This window comes from Seriola aureovittata, chromosome 19, assembly GCF_021018895.1.
Source record: "Seriola aureovittata isolate HTS-2021-v1 ecotype China chromosome 19, ASM2101889v1, whole genome shotgun sequence".
Lineage (NCBI taxonomy): Eukaryota > Metazoa > Chordata > Actinopteri > Carangiformes > Carangidae > Seriola > Seriola aureovittata.
Genome location: NC_079382.1, coordinates 13,885,525 through 13,905,000, shown reverse-complemented (window position 1 = coordinate 13,905,000; position 19,476 = coordinate 13,885,525). Strand labels below are relative to the sequence as shown.

The window sequence follows — 19,476 nt, the reverse complement described above, 5'->3', positions numbered from 1 at the left end:
CATATTCCTTTTTATTCCTCCAATCTCTAGCTTGTAGCAAGGATTTACTCTCACTCTAATTATCACTTTCACATTACAGCAATTAATACACTATAAATCTTTTTTCCTGCAAGCTACTGTCAGTTATTTAAGTCATACTAACCTATGAGCAGTCTCTCAATACGGGCCAATTTAGATTGGTGGAGATAAGAGTTTTTAGTTACAGACTGCCCTTCGTTTGCCTCTTCAGAGAGCTCTGACAACAGTATTTTTGTAACTTGTATTAAAAAATTACACTTTCTGCTGCCGCATGCCGAGGAGCCATCATATGCGTGTAATTATTTTATTATACTGCATTAGGCCCCTCAATTTAACCCATTACTGCTTGAATAGTGTGTCAGGAATGGGTGGACAAGGCAAATATGGCACGGTGTAACACAATTAAGTGTTATTTCAATCTGCGACGCTCCTCTCAAGGTTTCCTATTTGATTACGACAGCTGTGGGGGCCTTGAACCGCAGTGACGTGGAGCAGAAAATTCATTTGAAAAGCACTCTGAAGGGAATAAACCTTGACGTAATATTAGATATCACGTCTCAGGACCGTGCCAGCAGAAAATAACACTCAGCAGCCCAAAATTTAAATGCCGTGAATTTTTAATAACATATAAGATAAGCACATAGTTTATTTATTAAGTCATTTTGACACAATTGAGTAGAGCAGTGGTCTCTTTGCTATTTCATGGTCATTGAATATGCTGGGGTTTGTGTGATTGGACTCCATACCAAGGAGAGAAATCCCAGAAAATCTGGATCAAAATGCTTATAGGAATAACTCAATATTTTGGTAAATATTTGTTTATCCGCTGTCTTGTCGAAAGTTAGGTAACAACAACACCACTCTTACATCTGCATGGTAAATATATATATATTTTGTCTTAACTATTGAGCTTCACAGGTGCTAGTAAGTGGATTTTTTAGCCAGGCTAACTGGTTCCCCCTGTTTCTAGTGTTTATGCTAAGCTAAGCTAACTGCTGTTTACAGCTACATATTTACTGTACAGATGAGAGCGCAGCATCTGTCTTTTCATTTAACTCTCAGCAAAAAAGAAAATACATACATTACCCCCAATGATTAAGTACTCTGTTAACTGTTATAGCACAGTGTCTGGTTGACCAACAGTCCTGATACCAAAGCCCTATTGATGCAGCAAAAACACAAATAAACTTATTTGACAAAGAGCCTGGAAATTTCATTTAAATTCCCTTTAATTAAACAATTCAACTAATCAATAGATTAGCGATACCATCACAGTTCCATCAGAAAAGATAACCGTGTTTGTTCCCCCACGCTTCTCTCTCTACCTAGTTGATCAAATTAGTTGCTCTCCTCCTCCTCACCCATCATGAAACTGCTTACCCTTTCACCTGATGCCTGACGTTGCCATAGTGACACTGATTGGGCCGTATACATCTTCAAAAATGCCTTAGTCGTCACGGCGGAGAGCTTTGTGATGAGAAGGGGCCAAAAGTCAACTCAGCTGTTGCAGAGGATCTGTTGTAATAAGGAGGTGCATTTCTTGAAGATGTCATTCTGTGGAGCTCGTAGAGGTAAAATGGCATCTCGTGGGTTTGTCTCACATTTTTAAACACTCTACAAAGAACCATGTAAAGAAACTCATTAGGCAAAGAAAAAAAAACTGTGGGAGCGAGACAGACAGAAGGACAGAGAGAGGGAAGAAGCTTTAACAGTTGGTTTAGCTTTGCTCTCAGAGGGATAGATCATGCCCTTGGCCATGCAGATGATTAGGCCACTCCAGTTATCACAGGTCTTTAATACAGCGCCTAAAGGTATGTGATTAATCGTTAGGTGAGTTGAGACATGGCAAAAGGTTTCCTTTGACTGTTACTCCCCTCCCCCTTACTTTTCTATTCCACAGGTATAACAAAAGAAGTCTTATGAGCTCTGAAAAAGAGTGTCTATGAGAGAAGACGTATTGGAGCTGGTAATTTATACAGAAGATTAATGGCTCTCATTACTCGGAGAGGTTCACCAGATTAAGTCACCAGTTAGAAACCAAAGGTATAAACTGTAAGAGAGCAGCAGGGCAGTGCTTTTTGCAGGTTGTTTCTTTCGTTTGAATAGAGGGTGACTTTGTTTAAAGCTTCAATTAGTCACGTATATTTTAATATTTCTTGCCTCAGAATTTTGCCTACAGAGGCACACTTTTGGTCTTCAAGTAAATATCAGGCTTTCAAGCTGCACCCAGCAGTGGAGTGACAAGTGAGGAGGAGGGGGTGGGGGGGGCGACTCAGTGAGCGGACCCCAAGTTTCCATTTTGACAAATCCTTTCTGAGAAGGTTAAAGCTTAATTACAAAGTGGCCGGTGTGAGCAGCAGAGGCCTCATCGTCTCTCAGGCGTTTTCCAGGCAAACAGCTTTAGTGCAGTAATCAGTGAACCAAGTGTTCTTAGAGATTACAGCCGCAGTAAAGCGAAGCTCCCCGCTCCTCTTCCAGTGTTTATTTCCTTGCTCCCCCTACCCCGTCTTTTTGTGGTGGGGGAAGAGGAGGATTGAGTGGATGACATACTCCATCCATCCATTAGTTTGTCAATTACTTGTGTAATGCTAGTTACAAAAAGGTTATCATGCTCAAACGTTAAACTAAGATGCCTCAGATCCTGAATACTGTAAGCATTATACCTGCTAAACATCAGCTTGTTACCATTGTCATTATCGACATGTTAGCACTGCTGACAGTGGACAATAGGTATCTAGTATCAGTTGTTCCTTCAAACTGGATGTATTGCAATTCAAAATGAAACCCTTCATTCTTCTCTTTGTTTCTGCCCCTCCCTCAGTCTTTCATGCTGTTGATCTTTTGGAATCCACTGAGTCAAGTGTACCAGGGGAATAGTACGAGAGCACAGACAGACGAACATCCCGAAACTCCTTTGCTCACAATCAATTATGGCCCAGACACTCATAAGTAATTAGCTCATTAAGCCCTTGATTTATTTTTTTTAGCTCATGTGGCTGAGCAGAGGAAATGGATATTACTTTCTTATTTTGTAATTAGTCAGAAATTTCCTCATTAGCTTTGGGATTATAATGAACAAATAGGTAAATTTAACTTCAATTAGCTTGTGGTATAATTTATCCCTTTGAAGGGGTCTTTGTAAGTGTTTCCTCTGTCACTTTATGATATGGGCACGAGTGCTGTCTGAATACTCTAATATCCAAAGCCATGAAATGACATTAGAAGAGGAATTAGCGAGTAGAGCTACTGTATTTGCTAATTAATTTTGAAAGACGTGAGGTTAGTGTCCCTTCTCTCTCTGCCTTCTATCATCTTTCTCGCTGCCACTCTTTCTACTCAATTATACCCCTCTCTCCTCTCGTATCCACTTTGTTGGGGGTTGTACATTTCACTCTCACCAGACACACACACACACACAGTCCACTTACACGTGCTAACACAGACACCGTCGTGCACACATCCCAGCTCTCGCCTTTCCTCTCCTCTCTCTTTCTCCCTCACTCCGTTAATCTCCCTGTGAATGGCTCACTCGTCTGAATGCTGCCTCCCCCCTCTAAACCTCTTCTCAGCCCCAGCATGTGACTGTGCTTTAAGAGAAATCCTTGATGTGGCGTCGGCGAGAAACAGAGATATGTGGATTTCCTGAGTCTGGAAGTCTGTGTCAGGTCATGGATGAAGTCAGTGAGAAGGATGCAGTTTGAAATCATCAGCATATTTTAGGATTTGAGGACCCCATTCAGAGCATGCTGAGTCTCTGCTTATGGCTAACTCTAGCTGTCAGTAATACATGGCGGCGCCAAACTCTTTTGGGGCTTCAAGTACGTTTTTTATGAGGATTTCCTTTATCCATGTTTCACAAGTTTAAATTAACGTCTTACGGTGTAATATATTTATTGTATTCTGGTTTATTTATTCACTGTGCTACTTAGAGAAGGATAATGTGCAGAAAAAACTGTTCTTCCATCATAGTTTCATGTACATTACAAGAGCTATTAACACTCAAATCCCAGGACTTTGCATTCCAGGAAAACTGAGAAAGCTTTGTTAAGTAAACGGCATGCAATATTTATGTAAACAGTGAATTTATGTAATTACTTTTGCTTAAGTAAGTTAAACCCCAGGTACTTGATCAAGAATATCTTCATGTGCTTCTAGAGCAGTTGCAAAATCAGAGGCTTTCCATCTTTAAATGTCAAAAGCCATAACTGAATTTTATCCCTGCCCCATTTTTTACTGCTCTGGACCTCATTTACATTTTTCTTGCATTACGTGTGTGTGTGTGTTTTTTTTTTTTTTTTACAAGGTAAAAACATAAAAAAAATTAGACAAATACAAATAAGGCCTGTGGTTATATTTGTTTTTCCACTTAGCGTGTCCCGCCTCTGGTGGTGACAGACCTGTTTGAAGACATCAAGGATGGTGTGATGCTGCTGGCCTTGCTGGAAGTCCTCTCTGGACAGAAACTGGTGAGTCTCGTGGTCGTCTCTACAGCATGTGATTTGGCTACAGACTTCAAACGCTTCATATGCTCTGATAATTGCTGGATTAAATTTTTGACTTGGTCACGTTGAGTTGATTTAACACAGAGCAGACTCGTCAAATAGCAGAAATTGAGCCAGTGTTTTTTGATTGTTCGTTGTTATCAACGCTGCCGCTGTAAGCATTTTTGACAAATCTCAAAAGAGCTACGGACCTAATGCAGGGCATGTGAAACAGGCCATAATTACATGGAAATGCTTATTGATCGAATTGTATTAGGATGTTTGAATTGAGTAGGAAAACCCAGATTAACAAGGACAGATGAGAGGGCGCAAACACACACACACACACACACACACACACACACACACAATACAAACAAAGACACACACAGCTTGAGGATTTTACTTGGCCAATATTGCCTAAGGTCTTAGTTGTCTGTGTCCTATTGATCTGGCTGTTTATAGTAAAACACATGTCTGATTGGACCTCTGTCTTTCTCATTTTATTTCTGAATCTATATTTTCTATCTTAATCTATCTCTGTTTCATTGTTGGATTCCGTTTTGTTTCACTGTTTTTGTATTTGATGATAGTGTCTTTACTGTAGATGGTGTGCGCTGAATATCCGTATGTGTTCTATCTTTAATGCTCACAAGTAACAGTATCTAAAATAGCCTTCTTTTCAACAACACTGTTTTATTTTATCCACACTCTTTATTTCTTCCCCTCTCTGTCTTTCTATTTCTTTCTTTCCATCCCCATTGTTCTCCGTTTACCTTCCAGCCATGTGAGCAGGGCAAGAAGCTAAAGAGGATCCACTGGGTCGCCAACATCGGTACAGCGCTCAACTTCCTCGAGGGTAGGAAGGTAAGAGTTCAGCCCCTTCTTTTTATGTTTTTTTTTTCCTTCTGTGTTTTACCCCTCCTGCAGCACTCCCTGCTCTGCTGCTGCCTTGTGGGTGCAAACATTGAGTCTTGACCTTATGTGACCTGTTTCCCCTTCCTCCCAGCCTCTCACTCGCTCCACTTTTATCCTGATCCCAGTATGTTCTGTTTTTGAAGATTTTGTTGAGTAAATAAATGGTATAAAATCACAAATTCTTTGTCCTTATCTAACTGGGATTCATTTGTTTGTCTGTCTGCCTGAAAATGACAAAAAAATATATGAAAATGCAATTACCGGACTATAATTTTATACCTCTTGCACATTGTTGTTTTCTTTCTGCCATCTGCTCTTTTAACTTTAGATAAATACCAACAAGATTCAAACCTCTCTTTCCCAGCTTTAATGGCAAAGTGACATCCAAAACTGCGTACTGAGGTTTTGGATGTAATCATCTAACTTCATCAACTGCCCCTCCGTGAGATTAGTAAAACATTCTCAAAGCTTCACCCGCCTCGTTCTTGGATATACATAAATAAAGCCATAAGTATGAGCTGGTGTCTGCAGGGACATTGATTTGTCTTCCTCAAGTGTGACAGGGTTAAAACTGTAAATCCTACACCAGTAATCTGCAGTCTGGAGATGAGACGCCACTGGGCACTCTGCAATATATATCTGTCCCTGTGTGATCGTGTAAAACACTGTGTAGAAAATTAAATGTAAATATGCTCTGTGTGTAAATCTGATGTATGTCTAAACCATATTTACCCTTTGCTTTAGAGGCCCAATCGCTTTATGCCTGATGCATGTTTCTCTCGTGTCTGTTTCACAGAAAGCGTTAAGTGTGTGGTGGTATAATGATGTTTACCATTTAATAAATCATATTTGTAAACTGTTGAAAACCTGTAATATATGTACTTAACTGAGGGCTTCAAATCATCAGCTATAATGTCACCAAGGGCTGCACTAACAATTATTTCACCATCGTTTACGCTCTTTTATTTTTTCTCAAGGCTGTGATATGAGGGGGGATAAGAGAAAATTTTCCCTATCACAATTTCTCAGAGCCCAAGGTGATGTCTTCAGATTATGTGTCTGTCTAACGGCCCAAATCCCAAAGATATTAATTTGACGCCGAAACAAAGAAACCCAGTGAATCCTCACATACATGAAGCTGAATGTTTGGCATTTTTGCTTGATTAATCATTTAAACAATTGACCAATCATCAGAAATGTTTTAGCTTTCAGTGAGTTGACTGATATCTATGAATGTCTATTTAAACACATTGTTGGTACAACCTCTGCATGGTTACCTGTATTCTCTTTGCATGCTGCTGCTGCGTGTGTGTATGTGCTTGTGTGGTCGTAACACAAATGGCTTCTATTAACTATTCTAGCTTCACACCCATGTGTTGCCAGGATAACACACTGTGTTTTCTAATATGAAACCTTGTATTGCATGTGTTCTTATCACTGTCCCACGTTCCCCACGCTGCCCTCACCTGCCCCCAATCTCTTCCTCCATGCTTGTTCACCTGTACGAAGTGGCATGTATTACCGTGTGATGACCTGTTGTGCTGCAGCGCGTCAGTAATATAACCCTCTGTGTGATAATATAGAATACTTCATCATATCACAAGATACAGCCCTCTGCTTCTCCCTTTTCTTGCTCACCCCCCCCCCCTCTCTGTATCAGTTTCTCTGTCTGTCCATCTCTGTTGGGTATAATCCCTGTTGCCTGCATAGTGGCGATAGATCTCTCCTCTCAGCCAACCACTCAAGTTATCTCACCTCAGAGATGCTACACTATCCGCCATCTCGCAGTCAATGAGGCGTACCCCTTCAATCAAATGCATCTACAGTACTTCTAAACTCTCTCTCCCTCTCTCCCTCTCCCCCTTCGTCTCTGTCTCCCTTCCTCCTTCTCTCTGGCTCTCGCTCTTCTCCTTTTCTTATCTGCCCTCCAGTCTGCCTACAGAGGATCTCCGGTTAGTATTCATAACGTTTTTGCAGGACATAGGATAGATAGGGTCAGGAATATCTACATGCAGTAGTGCTGAGGATTATGCCCATACTGTATATTGTTCGTTTTGTGTAAACATATGTACAAAATCGAATAACCAGATTAAGGGAAATTGTGTGTACTTAATCCATATGTATGAGATTATATTGAAGCATAAGCGGATAAACTGGAAGTGATTGTGATCTGGAATTACTTGGTGTTGTTATGAGATATTGAAATACTGGATGTTGTGTTTTGACACAGATCAAGCTAGTCAACATCAACTCAACAGACATCGTCGATGGACGACCATCAATCGTACTGGGGTTGGTGTGGACCATCATCCTATATTTCCAGGTGACACTGCCTTCACTTAATTTACATGAGGACCATTAGTTAGTTTATCAAATGAATGCAATGTAAACAATTCAGTGTGTTAAGTTTTTGCTCACCAAGTTTTATGGCGTAAACGTCTTAGTCAATGATTTCAACAAATCACCACTATAGTTCAGTACAAGGACTTTAAATTGACAATCAACATGACTACCAATATACAATCAGCATGGTCCTGCATATTAATAGCACATTGTCAAATTAAGTTCAAGTGTTGTAAGTGTTGTAAACTAGCAATACTTTATAGGAAAACAGGAATGCTTGAAATGTATATTTTTCTTGATAGCAAAAAGCTAAGAAATATCAAATGAAGAGAGACGGGAAAATCAATCTTCCAAAGCATCCACAGTGAAAACGAGCAGTTACTACCTCAGGCAATTTAGACATTCACAGATCAACAAGAGCTTAATCACAACACTACAGTCTCTTAGCAACATCAGTGCATGTGTGGCTGCTATTCCAGCAAACATAAGGGTATTAAATAAGGGAAATGTACAACACTGCAAAATGTACTTACTCACTTACTGACATATTGATGTATTTAATTTCACATTGATGTTTATGGATTTTCTGAGTTGCGGGCAGCCATGGTTTGCTGGCAGTCGAGAGGAGAAACTGAGAAGTAGATTATGCGTGCATAGACATAAATCTTCAACAACTGCCCAGCTGGCTAGGATGAAATCTAATAATACATTTTGTGACTGTTGTCCCTAGAGGTGCACATATTTTGATTATTTTCCACACATGGCTGATATTAAGGAGGCTCTCTGTGTTGATAAATATTTCATCATTTGTCAATTGAATTGCAATTCTATACAATCGCAGTTACAGAAGAGTACAGTGTTTCTGTTTTATCAGCACATACGAGCGCACAAAAACAAAATAAAAGATATGAAATGTAAATGTACTCTCTCGCCTAAAGGTGAGGTCAGGTCATTGAGCTGGCAGGTGAGGCGCCCTCTTCGAGTTCTTTATAACTTTTCACATTGCTGCATTGATGCGTGGTACTCCAGGCTGTGCCAACTGTGACTTCAGTGGTGCGACTGATTGAAACTTTCAGTCTGACAGGGCAGAGAAACACAGCTTTTCATCCTTACAAGACTTTCAACTGCTACATGCACCTGAATGAATAAACAAGCGAAGCGATATAGGCCTTCCAGGCAGGTTCATTAGGTCTAATAATAAAGCAGATTGAAGGCCACTTGATGACACATTTATTCTTTGGCGTATCAACCAAGTAGTAGCAACATCTTTAAAAGCACAATGCTCTCTTTATTCACCATCCTATCACCATTAAACAAAGGTTAAAAAATTATTCCAGAGTAAATACGGAGGTAAATAAGTATGTGTGGTGGCTTGACTTTTCCCTCTCTCCTGTTTTGTACAGATTGAGGAGCTAACCATTAGCCTACCAGCACTGCAGGGCTTTTCCAGCAGCACCTCCTCACTGGACAGTTCCACCAGCAGCACTGAGACCACCAGCCCACCTGTCAAAAGGAAACCCCTCCCACCTCAAGGTGGAGCCAGGAAGGCATTACTGAGATGGGTCCAGCAGACGGCCACCAAGTATGTTAACAGTCAAGTGTCTCTGCAAAGACAAATATGCTAAATGCTCTGCTTTTTTAATATACCACTAACAGGAGTGTAATGTGAGAATCGAATACTTTGCCTGCTCCGAAAGCTTCAGTACCGCAGGTTATGTTTTTGTCTGCTGTGACCTTGTGATCCTCTCTCTTCTCTAGACGCTTGGGGCTTGAGGTGAAGGACTTTGGCCCCAGCTGGCGCACAGGTTTAGCATTCTTTGCAGTCATCCATTCCCTCCGGCCCAATCTAGTTGACATGGAGCGTGTATGGAGGAGGCCCAACCGTGAAAATCTGCAGGAAGCCTTTTTATTGGCTGAGACTGAGTTAGGCATTCCACAGCTTCTTGACCCAGAAGGTAAACAATATTTCCTAGAGACTTCTTCATTAAGTTGATGAAAACTGAATTGAACAGGTCTTGGGTCAGATAACAACCAACCGCATTTGTCCAACATCATGGGATCAAATTAATTCTACAGTCCCTTCCTGCTGTATTACATTTTCTTTTTTTCTCTGCTATATGATCCTTAATAGAAAACAACAACGTGACCTTTGCGTTGCCGACTAAAATAATGTGAAATAACCTGATCTGCATCAGCGTGACCTTTCGTGTTGCTCACATCATGAGAGATAACTCACTCCACATAGCATTTAAATCAGTAGCTATACTCCTCATGGGTATCTATCACAGCATCAGATGTGCACCTCAGTGTCACTGCCAAACACCATCTGTGCCCCTTCACGCCTGCCCTTCAGAATGAACTCTGACAAATCAAGCTTGACATCAGTGTAATTAAGGTCCATTTAGGCTGTGAGATTCAGCGTGGCGGCACCTCCAAACAGAACTTAGGCACCGATCTGAAGTGCGGAAGGTGCCGGTTGTCTGTTCCTCAATAGATACGTCAGTCAAACATGTTTTTGTCAGTGCCCGTTATTTTTTCCCTTCATGCCTCAACTTGATTTGACTTCTGATTGCTTTCATTTGGCTTCCTCCCTCCTCAGATGTCGACGTAGACAAGCCGGATGAGAAATCCATTATGACATACGTAGCCCAGTTCCTGAAGCATCATCCGGACCGAAAGCAGAGCGACTCAGACGGACAGACAGAAGAAGAGGTAACCAGCTGTCAGATTTGTCTCAGACTGGTTACGCCATTCATTGTCTTTCCTCTCTCTGCATCCAAAATGTTTTGTCTTCAAATGTCAGTTAGTGTGTCAGACGCCAGCCACGACACATATATACGTAATGGATATGTATAGATGGCATTTTTGTCTTTGCGTAGTTACTGTTGTAGTTAAGTGTGGACAGCTGGGTATTTCTAAATATTGCTTGTTGCTTGTTTCAACCTATGTAAGTGCAAGGTGGGGAGGGTTCCTTCATGGTCCAATGCAGTAAAAGTCAAGCAATTATAGGGAAGTGAATTTCCTTAATTGAAACTGCTTTCTGGAGTGTTCTGGCGCTGTAGCTTCCACCTATCTGCTAAAAGTAGGTTAAAACAAACACTTGTCATGTGACTCAGGTCTGGTAGTGTGTTGCTTGTTTTAAGTCTTTTCTTGTTGCACATCTCTGTCTTGGTATGTCTCCTTGTCTTTCTCTCTCTGGTGTTTTTGTGTGGTGACTGCTTTCCTGTGGTTGTTTTGCTGTCCTCTGTCCTACAGCGTGGTCTTGCTCCTTGCGATATAGAGGAAATGTTAGAGGTAGGTTATATAGTAACTTAAGGTCCCAGGGGCAGGTTTTCCATCATTTTCCGCAGCCCAATGCAATTAGCACCCATGCACAATCATGGTTTCCATATAAATTTGATTAATGCTTATTTTTGTGGCTCTTCTATTGAATTACAGTACAGCTGTCTACTGTACAGTGTATGGGTGAGATTAAACATTGTTTTTCCATGTCAAAATAGAGCCTATATGCTAATATTGGCTCTTTATCTTACCTGATGTGATATTCCTGCCGCAGGGTTCCTGAGCCAGGATACAAAAGGAAGTCCAGTATAATAAGATGTGATATTACCATTTATTAATGTTACCACCTAGCGCTATGGCTCCTGGTTCCATTAGCATGACAATAAAAGCCTCTGGCATTGGCAGTGTGCATTGATACCGCGTATGTGATGGAAAGCTTGTGAATAGAGGTTGCCTGTTTTTAAGGTTAACAGTGTCAGGAGCTGTGGTGTGCTGTAAAGCCGCGCCAACCACTTGCTCTCTGTGTCACACTGTGTTTTGTTGTCTTACAGCGCTGATTAGGCTCTTTGTGGTTGTTGTGTTTCGCACCTGCTTTGTTCTTTGTTGACAGTTCTTGTTAACTCGCTCCCAAATGTTCTCTTTCACTGAAAGAAGGTCAATTGGATATTGTTTGTGTTTTCACATAAAAACAACAAAAGTTTTATTTTATGAAATAAACAACAACTGAAGCACTGGTAGAAATATATATGCAGAAGTTGTGTTGAGTACAGACAATAAACCATTTTCCTTTAGAATTAATTTTTTCTTTTACATCTTGAGCTGTCATAAAGAATTAAGTTTGGGCTTCCTACAGGAACCAATGTGAAGTGAAAAAAACGGACAGACTGAACAGCGCTGAAACTGAATAGACAATCACACAAGCTTTTGAGTGGCATGGTATTATCGTCATGGTTACTTAAAATCCAATGAAATGTTAGTAGGGGGTCTTAGATACAGTACCCTGTTTAAGCTGAGTGTTTTTGGCAGCTGTGGGTTTTTGACACTTTGTCCTACAGGGAGACACTGGGGATTAGGAGAACACATGTTTAACAGTACATGCTTTGCCCCCTCTTTCACCCTCTTCCTCCCTCCATCCTTTCATCAATCCCTCAAACATCTCTCTGGTTAATTATTGTTACTCTCCATCCCCCCCCCCCCCTTTTTTCTCTTACACCCTCTCCTCCTTTTATTGTATTTGTTTCTCATTTCGCCTTTGCACTTCCCAATGTCCGTGTCCATCTTTCCACGCTTCTGTCACCCCATCACCCCTCCTCTGTCCCCACCTCCTAGAGAGAGCAGCGAAAGAGCCTGAGGGAGCTCAAAATGTGGCTCGACCAGCTGGAGAGAGATGCAATACAGGCTCAGGAGACCGAGGGCAATCTCGCTCAACAGTACCAGGTTAGTGTCTGTGTGTCTGGGTGTGTGTGCAGTTTAAACTGGGCACAGACGCTCCTATTATTAGCTTAATCACTGGCGCTACACTGTGGGGATCAGACGGCAGCCGTCATATTTTCAGTCAATTTGGCTTATTTCACCAAGCCTCGGGATACATTCCATATTCCGCACCATGTGGGATATTCCCATTTTCCTTGCGCATTATTCAGAAGAGTCGGAGAATCTGAAGCCAGAAAGAGACACGGCATTCAGAGGCAATTAGCCACAAATTTTCATGAGCGTCTGATTAGATACCAATGGGAGGAGGGCGTGACCCCTGAGAGAGCGCTTGTTCTGATGTCTCTATTCTTTAACTTGAATATTTTTACACATACTTTCACAAGAAACAGAGATGTGTGAGCCGTGTGAACAAATTTCACGTCATGTGTTTTTTTCAGTTGTTCAAGAGTCTACGTGTGCAGTTGGAGATGAGGAGGAACCAGGTGGAGGGAGCTCTGCAGTCCACTCAGAGAGATGGGATACTGACTGTGGATCAGGCTCTGGTCAAACAAGCCTGGGAAAGGGTCTCCAATAGGGTGAGAGAAGAAGGATACGCCATCAGCCTCTTCTATAGAATCAGCAATTTATAAATGATGTCTCTTACTTGAATCTTAGTCTATTATTTCTTTTCTTCTGTTCTTTCTTGTCTCACTAATGGGATGATAGAAAAAAAAACAAAAACATGCAAAGCCACTGTCAGTCAGTGGAGAGTTTAAAAAATATCCTAAAGAACACATAAAACACGTGAGACGTTGTTGTTATGTGAGATTCAAAGTCCCAGGGTCACAGTGTATAGTCTACCAGACTGAGCTGACTTTATAACGGTTAAAACATTTTTGTTTATTCTTTATACTCTGTGTCTCCTACTTATTAATAATAATAATTGATAATAAATAAATTGATGAAACAAAAGCAATCCATCAAATATGCTTTACAGTCTGTTTATTGTCAGCATGTGATCACCAGTTTACATTGTGTCTCATTTATCTGTAATTAATGTATTTCAACTTTTTATGCTTTAATCAGGATGCCAAACCATGTGTACCACCACAAATTGAACTGGACAATCACAATCTGCTCATAGTGTTTCTCTGTTTGTCTTGCATATCAGCTCCTGGACTGGCATCTGCAGCTGGACAGGTCTCTCCCAGCGCCCCTCAACATGGTGGGGGCGTGGCTGCATGAGGCTGAAGGAGCCCTGCGACAAGAGATCATCATCCATCAAGCACATGACGTGACAGCTAACACTGTCCACAGAGCTCTGGAGCAGCACAAGGTGAGCATGGAGTGATATGGAGAAGATGCAAATCACCTTGCAGGGTATGCAAATCTCAAAGGGCAAAAAAAGGTGCTGGATAGAGAGGCAGCAGCCTGCTCTGCTACTATTGTAGTTGAAAATGTACTCGCTAGTATGAGCAGTGCAGCATTTTGATCTAATGCTTTCTGATCAGAAAATATATTTATCTTCACATGGTTTTTGCTGTATGTCTTAACACGTTGCAGGATGTGTTGAAGAGCCTGGAAAGTCACCAGCAGGTCTTTCAGAGGATCCATAAGGACAGAAGTGTTGATGGAGTCCCTGTTCCCCCAGACCAACTCCAAGACATGGCTGAGAGGTGGGGAAGTCTGTATAGCTCAGAATATTAAAACTGGGACAAGTTATTGTTTTATTTTTTTAATTTAATTTTGTAATTCAGTAATGTTTGATGTCGGGGACCCATTATTGGAATTATAATAACCACCTCGCTTGGCAAGGTTTTTTCCTTGAAAAAGCAGAATGTGGGGGTCAAGCTGCAGGTCTGATATCTTTTGTAAACTTTGTCTTTTTTTTTTTAGGATGAACTTTGTCTCTACATTTTCTAGCATCCACCTGGCTAAGATGGAGTTCTTGGAGAACAAACACCACATGCAGGCTTTCCTCACTCTAGCTGAGACCAAGCTCAAATCATGGATCATCAAATATGGCCGACAAGAGTCTGTGGAACTGATGCTCCACAACTATGTTGTAAGCTCAGTCGCTCTGTACATGATGTGCTGTAATGTTAATCTTCTCTTCAGGGTTACTTTGCTGACTTTGAAAGTTAAGAAATGTATGTTTATATAAAGTTTAATTTTACAATATTATTAGATAAAAATCATAAGGTTATAAATTTAATTTGTGCCACATTGTATCCGTTAGCTTTATTGCTGTATATCCGTTATGATGTTGCTGTCATTATTGTCAGTTCACGTTGCAATAGTTTCTTATTCACCTGTGTTTTTATCAGTCATTTGTGGAGAAGCAACATTTCTTTGAAAATTACGAGGCCTTGTTCCAGTCCCTGAAACAGTCTGCTGAGGTCTATGTCAACGCTGACAGCTCAGGTGAGTAGATAAAATATGAATAGTATATTTAAGATTTGATATTTAGTATACAGCATAACCCATCATTAAAGGTAACTCTTAATATACCCTCTACCTTTTAATATACCGACAATATACTGTCTCAGTTTATATTTACAGATGTTTTGCTTAAGCAACAACATTTCTCAATTCAGGCTGTCATTATGTTGTTATTATTATGGGTAATTAATTGCACTTAAGAGTCACTGATATGGATTTTATATCCTGATAACGCTATCTTGTGATATAGCAAATGTTCTGGAAACTGGAAAATCTTGTTTATTGATTAAAAAGCCAACAAATTAAATACCTGACAAATAAGTACTCTTTAATGTATTGATGTCAAAATCCCATAAAATTCCCATATTGCAATAAAGCAGTCCAACTCATTGATTAGGAAGATTGCCTACAATGGTCTAATACATTCAGAAATATTAAATGGATACATATCGCCCTCTCACTGATGGTTCACACAATCGTATGTCATCTTATTATATGTATCATCATATTGCCTGACACTAATTACATTGTTGTCCTTTGAATCTTGTTTTTTATCTGAATTTATCTGTTTATTTATCTAAGTGTGCTCTCAGACAGTATCTCATCATCGTACGCCATATCTCAACTTTATCTTCCATTGTCAACAGCTCAGGAACCAATGAGGCTTTCTCTTCCAGCTGCTCAGTCTGCCCCTGTCTGGTTTTACAGCTCGGTAGAAGGGGAGAGTCTGCAGGCTACAGCTAAATGAGGTTCCTTCACTCTCAGCTCTCAGTGGGGAATACGACCCCATTTGCTAGTTAGGGGCTGCTCCACTTCTGCACGTCTCTGGGCGCAAACTGAGCTAGCTTGGTGGTTTCAGGGTCGTGCTGCTTTAGGGTATGCAGAGCAGAGCAGAGAAGTGAGGTGTGGCAAGAAATCAGGACATCTGAAGCTTGATTGGTCGATCCTGCAAATTAAATGCCCCCCACCCCCCGACTACCACACATGCTTGAGACCTGCTGGTAGTTGAATGGCTCTGAATGGCTGGATGAGAGCTCATTTGGGTGTATTTAAATGCTCAGTTTCAGGTAATAGCAAATTGAGGAAAGGCAGGAGGAGAGGGGAACTGATACGTAATTTATCTGCCATTTTAAGGCATTGCACTAGTTGATTAATGTCTGTTTGAAACTGGCTCATGGTAGTTTGTGGTACAGCACTTCTGAGACTGGAGAGTTCGTATCAAGGGAATGAAACACACAAGCAAAGATAATACATCTCCTTCTAGTGAGTTTTTGGGGTCAGAGATTTGACTGCGAAAGCGTGTAGCTCCATCAGCCTCAATGTGTTCTTCATCTGGTGTTTCTATGAATACTGTATGCACCATCTGTCCTGTGCCTTAAAGTGAGCCTATGTGACTTTTGCCAAGCAGCGGCCACAAGTGGCAAGTTTATATAGTTCACAATAGTTCACAAGTCAACTAATGGACTCAATAATAACAGTTACACAACAATATGTATGTAAAGTTTTTTAGCTACTGGTCATACCAGACCAATTAAAGCTTTAGATGCCAAACTCCTGAGTGGACTGACTGGATATAGAAGTTCCAGCAATAGGTCTGGTTTTTGAAATATTCCTGTTCCTGTCATTGTTGTTTAAGTTGACGTATCTTTCCTCTAGTGGACGAGGGCGAGATGGGGGTGCGCAGGTTCATGCGGGAGGTGGTGACTCAGTGGAGGAGTCTGTCCATGGAGGTGCGCAGCGTGAGGAGCATGCTGGAGGAGGTGCTGTCCAACTGGGAGAGGTACAGCTCCACTGTGGCCTCCTTACAGGCCTGGCTGGAGGATGGAGAGGAAGCCCTAAGCCAGCCTGAAAACACTAAAAGGGTATGGGAGTGCCTCTTAATATTGTAGGAATTCCCATCATATACTCAAAGTTTTTTTTTTTTTCTGTACACAGTTTAAGAGTCCCCTCATACATGCCTTTGTTTGATGGACTCAAAAGCCTCAGTAACAATCGTCAGCCCAATTTCAAGCATTTAGTTTTCTGAGTGGAATTCTATTAACAGTCTCCACTCATGTATCAAATGATCTCCTTGACTTACAACAAGCCACCAAGGATATTCCAGTTGTCGTATTGCCATGGTTACCTCAGATTCACATCCCCACCAAGGATTAGACAGCTAATTACCCCAGTTTTTTATTGTCCTTTCTTTCAATCCCCTTCTTTGTTTCTTTTTTGATTAGCTGTCTTTGTTTCTTTCTTTGACACTCAAGTCTTTGTTTAGTTCTTTGTTTCTCTTAATTTCTTTGTGTCTCTGTTTCTTTCTGTCTTTTTAATGAGTCTGTTGCTCTTCCAGGAGTTTTTCAGGAATCTCAGCCACTGGATGGATCAACATGCAGCCATGAACGACGCCGGGAATTTCCTCATTGAGACGTGCGATGAGACCGTGTCACTTGACCTCAAGCAGCAGCTACTTCTTTTGAATGGACGATGGAGAGACCTCTTCCTTAAAGTCAAACAAGTAACAAACAAAAAAAAAAAAACATAACTAAAAATACTGCATGTCTGGCAAAAAGCAGAAATGGGGCAAATGGTATTAGACTGATTTCACGTACAGGAAAGTTTAAGACTTATTTTCATTTTGGTTTACATTTCTCAATAAAATTAATCCCTTACTCTTTATCATCTTTCTTTTGCCGCAGTACGCCAGAGCAGATGAGTTGGAGAAGTGGAGAAAAGACCATTTGAAGGCTGTGTCGACTCTGAAAGAGCTGCTCGACTCAGCAGAAGCCAAGCTCAACGCTCCCGTTCAAGTGTCTTTCCTCAATGCTAGAGGCTTTCTGCAGGATGTGGAGGTGAGGAAAACAAACTTTAATCAGGTTAATCCGTTATTTATTAAAATGGTGATAGAGTTCCTAAAAACTTCATATCACAGCAGCTTTGAAGTTAGAGCTGCAGACAAAATAACTGTGTGACTTATAGTTTCTATTGCCAAAAGCAGTTTTGATGAAAGTGCATTCCGTTTAAGAATGACCCCTCTCATCTCAGAATACCAAGCAAAAGGTGGTTGCCATGGAGACACAATACAAGTTGGCCGCCCGCAGTGCTCAGCTCCTCGCTAAGGACGCACCACAGGATGAGACTGCCAGGGTCATGGCAACTGTGGCAACAGCCAAAAGTCAGCTGAGTAAGGTAGGTATCATTTAAGGCCAAAACATGAGAAGTAGCATGAAATCCATTTCAAGTCTGTTGTTGAAAGCAACACACCTCTTTAGTAAGACTTAAATATCCTAATTACACCCCGTTGTCACTTTCTGTGTCACTGTTTAATTTGACCTGTCTTATTTGTCTCCAGGTCAGAGAGCGATGTCCCTCCCTAGTGAGAGAGTGTCATGTACTTCTGCCGCTGTTAGAGGAGATGGAGAAACACATTACTGCTTTTTACCAAGCCCTGGAGCGGGCCAGTCACATCACTTCCGCTGCAAGAGACCCAGACTCACAGGTCCAGACCCAGCACAAACAAAAGTGGCAGGTCAGCTATGATAGCAATGGAAGGATTTAACTTAAATGATTGCCAAGTCGAAGCCTTTTCTTATCATAGTAGTTTTGTCCATCATTTTAGACTTGTGCACACTCACATAGTTTGATGATGGATATTTCAGGTCTGCTGACCATCATTTTCACTGTCAAATAAGTGGTTAAAATCATTTGATTAAACTGGGGATTTGACTGGGGATTTGTTTAAAGTCTGTCCGTCTCGTGCCACTTGTGAATAAAAATGGTGATTGAAAATTCTGTCTTCAAAAGGAATGGAAAATGAGCCTGATTTTTGTGTCTGTTCTGTCACCTTCACTACTCTTTCCTGGTCATAAAAAATATTCATCTTTGCCTTTACAACCTGTTATTAATATACATTTTTGTCAAGAAAAACTAATGGGAGTGGAAAAGCGTAACATATTTGTTTCACCGTTGTTTCCACAATTTCTCTAGGATTTGTTAAACCAGCAGCAAAGCTGTAAACGATGTCTATCAGTGATTGAGAGGAACCACCACACCCTGCAGAGGACACTCTCCACCAGTAAGGTGCTCCGTAACTTTGACTTGTCACTGCTGCAAAAGAGAGTGGCTGAAATACAGGTCTCAGCACAGGTGAGCACTATACATGTGTGTCTACCTACACATACCAGAATGCCACACAGTGACTGCATTACCCACAACACTGATTACATTAATGAGATTACATGAGCATTGAAACACCCAGGAGGCAACAACACTGCACATTGGACTCATTGGACTCATTATTCCATTGCTCCATGTTAGACAAATAATGTAATTACACAATATTACCGAGGAGACCAATTACAATCACCACTTCCTGCTGTCCCTCCTCTCAGGCTTTGCTGAAGGAGGTTGGGGAATGGAGAAGGCAGGAAGAGGCTAACAACTGCCTGAGGAGGAGGTTCGAGGAATCGCGACAAGAGCTGGAGAGGGTGCTGAAGAAAGCTCAGGGCTGTTTGAGAGAGACTGGAGACGCTGAGGAACTACTGAAGAAACATGCTGTAAGATCAAACCTGTAATCTTCTGCCATAGAGGAGGTACA

General features: G+C 41.1%; 1 protein-coding gene across 7 annotated transcripts in view; it reads left to right on the top strand.

Moving 5' to 3' along the window:
- Positions 1 to 19,476, top strand: part of syne1a (spectrin repeat containing, nuclear envelope 1a) — a 132,539-nt gene that overhangs the window by 14,404 nt on the left and 98,659 nt on the right. For all 7 annotated transcript variants that reach the window (XM_056405840.1, XM_056405836.1, XM_056405839.1 and 4 more), the window contains exons 3-22: positions 4,389 to 4,484; positions 5,283 to 5,366; positions 7,349 to 7,369; positions 7,648 to 7,740; positions 9,164 to 9,342; positions 9,519 to 9,715; positions 10,360 to 10,472; positions 12,372 to 12,479; positions 12,914 to 13,051; positions 13,627 to 13,791; positions 14,019 to 14,131; positions 14,352 to 14,520; positions 14,783 to 14,879; positions 16,554 to 16,759; positions 17,233 to 17,397; positions 17,579 to 17,731; positions 17,925 to 18,068; positions 18,232 to 18,408; positions 18,867 to 19,025; positions 19,271 to 19,435. In XM_056405840.1, coding sequence (XP_056261815.1) covers positions 4,389 to 4,484; positions 5,283 to 5,366; positions 7,349 to 7,369; positions 7,648 to 7,740; positions 9,164 to 9,342; positions 9,519 to 9,715; positions 10,360 to 10,472; positions 12,372 to 12,479; positions 12,914 to 13,051; positions 13,627 to 13,791; positions 14,019 to 14,131; positions 14,352 to 14,520; positions 14,783 to 14,879; positions 16,554 to 16,759; positions 17,233 to 17,397; positions 17,579 to 17,731; positions 17,925 to 18,068; positions 18,232 to 18,408; positions 18,867 to 19,025; positions 19,271 to 19,435 — 2,742 coding nt within the window. The remainder of the gene's footprint in view (positions 1 to 4,388; positions 4,485 to 5,282; positions 5,367 to 7,348; positions 7,370 to 7,647; positions 7,741 to 9,163; positions 9,343 to 9,518; positions 9,716 to 10,359; positions 10,473 to 12,371; positions 12,480 to 12,913; positions 13,052 to 13,626; positions 13,792 to 14,018; positions 14,132 to 14,351; positions 14,521 to 14,782; positions 14,880 to 16,553; positions 16,760 to 17,232; positions 17,398 to 17,578; positions 17,732 to 17,924; positions 18,069 to 18,231; positions 18,409 to 18,866; positions 19,026 to 19,270; positions 19,436 to 19,476) is intronic.